This window comes from Pollachius pollachius, assembly GCF_949987615.1.
Source record: "Pollachius pollachius genome assembly, chromosome: 15".
NCBI classification, from domain to species: domain Eukaryota; kingdom Metazoa; phylum Chordata; class Actinopteri; order Gadiformes; family Gadidae; genus Pollachius; species Pollachius pollachius.
In genome coordinates, this window is record NC_136948.1 from 13,869,291 (window position 1) to 13,878,595 (window position 9,305).

A 9,305-nucleotide genomic window follows, 5' to 3' on the forward strand; every position below is an offset into this window, starting at 1 on the left:
ACGGAGGGAAACAGTCTTGCATTAAATGACGGGCCAAATGACTCGGGTCAGGACTCGTGTACTGTTAATGCACAGAGCGTCTTACCTGACACGCCAGATGGTCTATTACACAGAACCATCTGGGAAGTCGTCCTTGGAAACAGTTTGAAAAAGGGCAGGCGTTTCAAAAAAATATACTTGGCAGGTGGATGGATGAACCATCTGTCTATCACGCATCACATGGAACTCGTGGTTCCTCGCAGGATGTTGATTGGTCCGATTACCACTGTGTTTTCGGCCACAAGTGAACCACAGTGCCACAAACTTGCAGCCTGGCAAGTTCGGTTACGGCGTGATAGTGATCTTTCTAATGCAGCTTGCATAAGGTAGCAGAACATCCACCCTGACTCAATGTCAGGCCAAACCAACGGAGTCGGAATCACAACGGCCCAACAGCAAACAAGGGCCCCCTAGCATAAGCCATAATATTATATATTATATCAAGTCCAAAAGAATGATGTTGACTCTGATAAACACCATCAGTCTATGGCTGCTGGTGTTGTGTGGGCGAACGTTATGCCTGTGGAAAGCTACACAGTGTGCTGCAGGTGGCTCTAATGGGCCCTTTGTGTGAACCCAGGCGGGCCCCTGGCGCATTTTAGGGGTGGCTTGGAGTGGGCGGTGATTGTTACGGGGCGGGGGGGGAGTGGAGCAGGGTGGGGTGGGACGGAGTGGGGTGGGCCGGGGGAGTGCAGTGTGGTGGGTGGTGGTGGTCGAAGGGAAGGTAGGGCGGGGGCTGTGTCTTGATGGCGTCTCTCCCGGCCGGACAGCTTTCTGATGCGAGGGGGGCGCAGTCATGCGGGCCTTACGGCCGGTAGGGGCGGCACAAAGGGCATCAACCCCCGGGGCCCAAAGAGCAGTAGACACTTGTTATCAAAACGCTGATCCCGGGCCTCCGTGGCCGCCATTCAGCCCCTGTCAGCCTGCCTGACTCCATTACCCTCGCCGCTGGCAGACTGGAGCACATAAAAAGCATTCCCATGTTGAACCTTTTCCCTTTTCCACGTGTGACCAGACAGGAACCCTTTGACACTGCACTTCTGTTGAGCAAAATGTGTAGCCTAAGCACTCTTCTGGTCACTGGGCTCGTTAAGTCCATTAATTCCGGGACACGGTGCACATTTACGGATATGGAGGGGCCAGAATGGGAATTTGTTCTGTTGGTAAAACAGTGCATATTTGCTTGGAGCGCAGAGTAAACACGGCAACGTCACTGGCCCCGGTCGCTGCGATGGAAAATCTTATCTGGTATTAGTGCTATGTTCACAAGAAACTGGGATTTTAAGTACGATGGTACAAAAGTAAATGTGTTCAGAGCTCTCAAGAGTAGTTCATAAATATAACTATATATAAAATGTATATATATACATAAATAAAACGATATATACATATATATATAGTGTATATATGTGTATATATATATATAGCTTCTGTCTCACCGTTAACCTTTAACACATAGTCAGCAATGCGCAAAAACGGAAGCACAGAAATGGTATTTCACCCAGATATCCCATATCCATGGTTCAGAATAGGGGCTATTCCTGGAAAGACAGTCTGATAAATGTCTCTTACTGTATCTGCTCCGGCATCATCCACCCACCCAGCAGTACCAATTATCCCACACACAGATATCAACACACACTCGGAGTAATGGGAAAAGTGTAGGAACGCATTTCCGACCCGACAATCGACCCTGTGAGACCCATTAGGGTTAATATCCCTCGAGGCCCTTCAATTACCTGCGGATACACCGCCGAACAAAGCGAGGGTGTCTTTGAAGCGTGCTGCTCACTTTGGGGGGCCGCCGCAGCCCACACAGATAAATAGCCACGGCGTAATTACCGACCAATCTGTGACTTTCTCCTTTCATCTGAGGACACTCCGGGAGGAAAGTGCTGCACTCCGAGGGAAAACAATTACTGCCTCGGCTCTCGGGGGGGGGGGGGGGAGAGGGGGACCCAATGCCCCCCCCCCCCCCCCCCCCCTCTCCAGCTGGAAACGTGAAGCACCAGACAGTAGGGGGGACGGTGGTGATGGTGATGGTGCCACCATTATGCTTCAATTACCTTTCTGGCACTCAAAGACGTCGCAGCAGTCCCCCGGCAGGCCGCTGGCGGGGCGGGGCACCACGGCCCTCTGGCCGGCGGGGCAGCGGGGCGCGGGGCAGGTGCCGAGGTCACAGGTGCACTGGGGCGGCAGGGAGGGGCAGCAGCCAGCAGGGGGCGTGTAGCTCTTGGTCAGGACCGAGCCCTTGGGGCAGGAGGGCGCCGGCACAGGGGGGCAGGTCACGCCCGAGCACTTGAGGACTGCTGAAAGGACGCAAACACACACACACACACACAGACGGTTGGTTTTGGGGGGGTGGGGTGGGGTGGATCACAGACCCCTCGGCTTTGGGGACGTGGGTAAAGGTGTGGCTCGGTTGGTGATGGACGCCATTAGCTGTGTGTTAGTGTTTGGGTTCGCTTGTCCTTCGCGTCGGCTTTTAATGCAAGGGGCCGAAACCAAAAAAGGCAAAGGTGCATATTGTCCCTCAGGTACATGAATGGAATTGAGCTAGACACACACACACACACACACAGATGCACACACACTGCTACGTTCCATACCAAAATAAGGCTCTGTAAGCCATACTGTAAGGCATACTGTAACATGTGCATACAGCTATATATACCTTAACAGTGTGCACACTGTTCCCTTAGTCAGGAAAGCGAGAGAGAGCGGTGTGTTGTTGTAATAACATGTGTGTGCATGTGTGTGTATGTCCGTGTGTGTGTGCCCGCAGCCTGTGTTTGCACACTGTGTGTGTGTGTGTGTGTGTGTGTGTGTGTGTGTGTGTTTGTGTGTGTGTGTGTGTGTGTGTGTGTGTGTCTCTGTGTGCAAGCAGCGTTTGTGTATGTGTGTGTGCGTGTGCAAACGGCTTGCATTTGTGTGCGCGCCGCATGTTTTTGCTCACTGTGTGGGTGTGTATATGTGTCTGTGTGTGTGCACAAGTTTGTCGACATGTGCGTGTGTAAGCAGCGTGTGTATGCATATATTTGTATGCGTGCGCCATGTGGACCCTCTCTCAGCGTGTTAGTGGAGCAGCGTCGACGGCAGCAGCGTTACTCATGTTGCAGTCGCTTAAACACACACAGTCAGGCCCACCGCGTCTGCCCTCAGACATCAAGCGGGCCCTTCAGACCCCTGGCTGGGCCCTTCAGACCCCTGGCCGGGCCCTGCAGCATCCCGGCACTAGAGGAGTACAGAGAGCCCATCGTGTCCATAGGTTACAGATCCTGCCCTGGCTCACGGTCCAGACGGACCCTCATCCCCTTAAAGACGTGCCATTAATGCAAGCCAGCCCTCAACAGAGCTTCCCTTCTTCCTGGTGCTGCACCCCCTCTCCCAACCCCCACCCCCACCGTCTCCTCCAGGCCTCCCTCACTTTGCATACCAGGAAAAATGTTCTATTTGTCTATTCATTTGCCAGAGCCAACATAATAGCTCTGATGCCCCTTGTTGAGGAGGAAGAGGGGCATGGATGGGAGATGTGGGGGGGAGGGAGGGGGAGGGAGGGGGAGGGATGGGGGGGGTTGCTGAGTATGTGGGCAAGGGCCTCAGAGAGTTAAGCTCCGTATCCACCGAGTTTGGCGCCGGACGTGCCCTTGGTTTCTGATAGGACTAGCACTGGGGCTCAACCTTAGCGTTGACGCTTCTTGTAGATCTCTTCTCTCAGCGCCATGATTGAGAAAAGCCCCAGTTTTGCCATCTCAGTGTTTAAATATTTTCACACTTTCATATATTCTGACCTCCCGAAACCCAACCAAATAGCCAGCCAAGTCGTATGTCTTCATGCGTCTAAATAATGTCTTCGTAGCAAGATAAAAAGTGTTGGGTCAATCCAACACTTTTAGAGACTGTTCTCGCATCAACGATCAGAAGCAACAACGCAAAAGATATAATTAATCTTTGCTGGAGTATTTTCTGACAAGCTAGCCAGCCAGGAAGAGTGCTCCATGCTTTGCGGTTGATGGAGACATGGAGGAAGTGCTCCACATAAAACCACTGATAGCCTTGAAATCCCAGGCTGGTGCTGGCGCGAAACGCAGACGCCGATGGCGGAAACGGGGGGCTTAAGAGGTGTGAAAGGGGGTGAGATTGGTGGGGGTTTTGTGGGAGGTTGTGGGGGAGTGGGAGGTGCATTTTGGAGGCTGTTCAGGAAAAGAAAAGTGGAGCGCCCCTCGCTGTATCGACATTGTGGCGAGAACAGTAGTGGCCTCACAAAGCTTGGATTACCTGGACCTCGGGGGCCATGTTTATTTTAGTTCTGTGTGTCACTGTAATGTATACAACGCAGGGGAGCGTGATCATACAGAGCCCCACCACGCCCTGCCATATAGCTGTCAATTGCTAAAGCCCCCCCACAAACCCTGGTCCCCTGTTTAGGTCCCCCCACCCATGTAAATACTCTATGGGACTTTGGAAGATGCGAAAAAGAGGGTGGCTGACCGTCATCATCCAGATGATGGATGTGAAATGTAGAAAAACGTGGGGACTGATAGACTGAATCACAAGGCATTTTAAAGGAGGAAGTGGCCACCAAGGTCATAGGTAATGTTATTCATCCAGATTATTTCTTATTACTGCGAGGATAGTCAAATGGGATTGGGTTGGGAGGAATGTTTCTGGTTTGGGGTGAGAGCTGGTTTGAACAGAGGGTTTCGTCTCTGTGTTTCTGGGAGCTCTGTCGTGGAGCAAAGTGTTTTGCTGATGGGCTTCCCAGCCCAGCGGGGCCATGGTTCAGTGGGCTGCCACGCGCGAACTCGCGCTCTCAGAGGACGTGCTGAATCCACCCGTAAGTGGATCGACTCGGGTTCCACCCACCAGACAGGTTGGAGATCGGCTGACCAATCACACGCCTAGAAGTTGCACGCATCGCTCAGAACCAATACTTTTCTGGCATGTTAAGTGGGCCTTCAATGTCTACCTGACCCAGAACAAACACGGAGGAGAAAGAGCCGTGAGTCTGTCGGTTTTTTTCGAGGAAATATCAGACAGAGGAAATTGAGAGCGAAGGAAATGTTGGATTTTTCCGATGAAGGATAAATAGAGCAGGAGTGAGAGGGATCTGTACTGTACTGTTTGCTCAAGCAACCTGGAAACAGTGAAGGCCTTCCACAAAGCTCTCATTGATACACTTAGCACTGAATAGTGTCATAGAAAATGGATAAGAGGGGGGACCCCAAATTAACGCACGTTACAACCCCTTTTAACGGTTTTCTTGGCCTGCATCTTGTGCGGGAGTAAAATGAACGTCACTTTGGAGGGCTAATTAGAGAATGTTTTGATTCCAATAACGGCCAATCAGAGTATTCCACTGCTCAGTTCCACACAGATTTTGCATATGAAAACATTGAGGCGTTTAAACCATAGAAATGCAGCCATCTTGCCCAATGTCCTGAACTGAATAACACTTTCTATGCATTGTGTGCTTCCCAGAGATGGCTGATTATCCTTTCACGCATGATAATGGCGGGGTTCTGAAGTGAGCTGGGAAAAGCAGCTGGCAGACAAACTATTGTCATTCAAATGAATGGAATTGTATCCTTCCGTGGAAAAGCTCCAGCCCGCAGTGGGGCAATTAATATCATCTTCACTTCGGGGGTGTTTCCAACACAATAGGCAGAGAGGGGAAAATGATGGAACAAGTCAGCGGTGGATGGATTATTTTTGTTGTTGTAATGTGCTGTTTGTGTTATATTGAGCATAAATGGCTGTAATTAGTGAGTCAGCAGCCACAGGAACAATCTTGGCCATCACAATGGTGGCCATTCTCCAGCCTGCACAAACACAGACACAAAGACCTAATTTGGCATGCTTGATCGATTCACGCCGCAGATTAGCCAAACTCTGCGACCCTTTAACCTCAATGGACAAATGTAAACTCAACACTGGGAATGGCAGTGTGTGACTGCGCGCGATTGCAAGCACTCACACACACATTCACACCATACTAACACACACACACACACACAGACACACACACACACACACACACACACACACACACACACACACACACGCACATTCACACTATACTACCACACACACACACACACACACACACATACACACACATACACACACATACACACACTAAACTACCACACACACACAAAGACAAACTACAATACCAGACACTCACATGCACACCTTCAGCTGGTCTGGTCTGGAGGTGGAGTGGTATGTCGGATGTGGAAATTGTTTCATTACCACAGAACGCCCTGTGTTGTAAACAATGCATATTTTTGGCATCCCAGCAATTCATTGAAAGGAGGGGAAAAAAAAACAAGCCTTTGTAAATGTGTTGTTTTTTTTTTGCCTCCATCCTGCGAACCCGGGGCACAAGGAGCGCAGTCTTCCCCCTGGAACCCGGAGCGGCTGGGCAGAGCAGAGGAGCCTGTGTTGACAGCCTGAGTTTACTCATGGAAAAACCACACAATGCCAGTTCTGTTTCGGCGGGTGACTCTGGAAGCCAGTCAACGGAGAACAAAGCCGGCCCAGTCCGGCCGCCCGCCCCGCGGTCCCCGCTCCATCGGCAGGTTTTTCTAAAGTTGCGCCGCCGAGGGCCTCGCATCAGGGGCAGTCTCCCGTGTTAAGCTGCGCGGGGGCCCCGGACCGCTGCAACCGACCCCTCCCCCCCACCCTCCAACCCCCCCGTCCCGTACTTAACCGCTGCAGAGAGTCTGTGTTGTTTCCTCAACCTTCGCCGCTGGCCCACGTGTCTGTGTGTGAGAGGCGTGGGTAGGCGTCCGGGGTCAAAGGGCACAGACGGGGTCAGCGGGGGGGATGACAGCGTGTGGGACAGCCACACTGTGGTCGTCGGAGTACCTGAGGGAGGTAGCCTGGCCATCAGCAGCACTGCCGCCTCCACGAAGGCCTACATCAACGCTGTTCCCGCTGAACACTTACAGATGAACTGAGCGGAGAGCACGTTTTTTCATTTTCGGTCTCGTAAAGACAATGGGAGCAGACATGGAGTGTCCATGGTGTATATAACAGCTCATTTTTCTTTTTGCAGATGGCCACATGGTTATTAGTGCAGCGCACCTGAGGGCGAGAGAGTCTGAGCTTACATCAGACTCAGCATTGTCCGACGGCCGGACGGATGGAGAGCGCGGCTGCTCATTGTAGCTGAGAGTGTTTATGGGTATGGACTTGCACCAAGCGAGAAGGAATGCAGGAAGTGGATCCAGGTTGCTGCATTATCCCATAAAACAAGCCACCGGGACGGAGAGCCCATCAAGAGTTGGGGGGTTAGCAAAAGCCAGCACTCAGATTTACCTGTAATTCAAAAGGATTCCTGAGTTTAAGACCCCATCGAAGCAGTTCTAGGAATTCACAACGCATGGCAGTCGCAAGCCGTTGACAGCTGTTGTAAAGATTGAGGGGTGGTTATGCAATCGTTGTTGGCCATGTATGGGACAGTATGCGTGCCGGCATGAAATACAATTGAACCAAATGTAAACAAACCATGCTGCTACTACGCCCTCCTTTCCCCAGTGTGTGATTGGACATATCGCTGGAATGTGCGACAGAACATTGCACACCAAGAAAAGTGCATATACCAAAAAAAAGAAAACCCCCTCTTTGCGAGACACAGGCAAAAATACACAGGGAAACACAATGACCCTTAAATCTTTGGAACAATATGCCACGGAAACTGCCTTTTAGGAATAAAACTCACATTCGCAGAACACAAAATTTCGAAATTTGTATTCCAAAGTGTGTAATGCAATGTTGAAACAAAAAACACAAAACAGAAACACTGTTGTGCACTGATGTGGATTTTTGCGGCATGTGTGTTCGTGCACACGTGGGCGCTGTTAAGTACTTCCAGCGGCGCTGACAGTGTTGACGTGCATGCTGTTACGCAGATGTCTTTCCTTTTTGTGTGCAGGGCAAAAAAAGAGAGAAAATGGTCGTCAGGGCCTGCACAGATGATTTTGGCCAGGCAGGAGTTAGTTTGGGCAGCGGTGTATGCGATGAAGGCCGGGGTTCTGATGTTTTAAGCAGCGGGATCAACAAAGGGGGAAGTAGACCACTCCCTTTGTCCCAGAGTTCCACATGGAATAAGAGGACGTAGAGGAAGAGGCTGAGAATACTGTTTGTTTGGCGGTGGGTCCTGTGGTGACTATCCTCTGCTGGTGGTGCCCTGCCTGGCCGGTGGCTAGAGTGGTGGTGGTGGCGGTGGTGGTGGTGGTGGTGGTGGTGGTGGTGGTGGTGGTGGTGGTGGGGCTAACCTACCGCAGCGAGACGGCTGACACCAACGCACCAATCCCAACCCTCCGGGGCGTGGATCGCCCTTTGAAATCCTTACTCTTTCTCTTGTGATACACACACACCGCAAGGTCCACACACACACTCACACTCACACACACACACACACACACACACACACACACACACACACACACACACACACACACACACACACATAGACTCACACGCACGCTAACATAGACATGTCAAAACTAGAAGCGTTCAGAGCGGGGGAATGCTTCAGCATGCAGTGGCCCCAGACACACACAGAGCGGGGTTGAGTCGCGGCCCTGCCAGCCCAGAGGTAGTGTGGCCCAGTGGGTAATAGCTCTGCTGCGAACAGACACAGCAGCCAGGCAGGACTAATGAGGGGGGGGGGGGGATGTTGGTGGTTGGCCAGGTGGGCCAAATACGCGCTGTGGTCTTTGAGGTGTGTTTGCACCATGGCATCACGGTGGGCACAGTGCCCCTCTTTCATGGCACCAACTACTCCTGAACTTCCCAGTCCCAGTAAACAACATTTATCGCTCCCTCCCCTTGTTGCACATTGAGAGTTTGACTTTGTCGGCCAGGGCTGGCTGTACGTGTGGACTCTGAACTAGACTGAACAACGTCATGCGTTTTAACTGAGCGAGGCGCGCCACTAAACATGACGTCCATCAAGCGGAGCAATGTTCCAAGAAACCTTGCTGCTTAAACGACAAATTACAATGGAGGTGCTGGTGTGAAGCATTGGGTGACGAAGCCAATGATATACAGGACCTTTAACACAAAATGGCAGTTTTTACTAAACGCCACTTATGAAAGCTCTGGATTTTGCACTTGAAAGAAACAGCACATGATCCCCGTCCCAGCTGGGCTTGGCTTACTCTCCTCCTTCTGTTCCTGAATTTTGTATTTTTTTTAGATGCCCTCACATCTGGATAACACTTCCTTTCCTATCATGGCAAATGCAGATGTTG

The 9,305-nt window shown here is 51.4% G+C and overlaps 1 protein-coding gene across 1 annotated transcript in view; it reads right to left on the bottom strand.

The window, feature by feature from the left end:
- Positions 1-9,305, bottom strand: part of LOC307087118 (cysteine-rich motor neuron 1 protein) — a 39,020-nt gene that overhangs the window by 20,457 nt on the left and 9,258 nt on the right. The window contains exon 4 of the mRNA XM_079752574.1: positions 2,106-2,348. Coding sequence (XP_079608700.1) covers positions 2,106-2,348 — 243 coding nt within the window. The remainder of the gene's footprint in view (positions 1-2,105; positions 2,349-9,305) is intronic.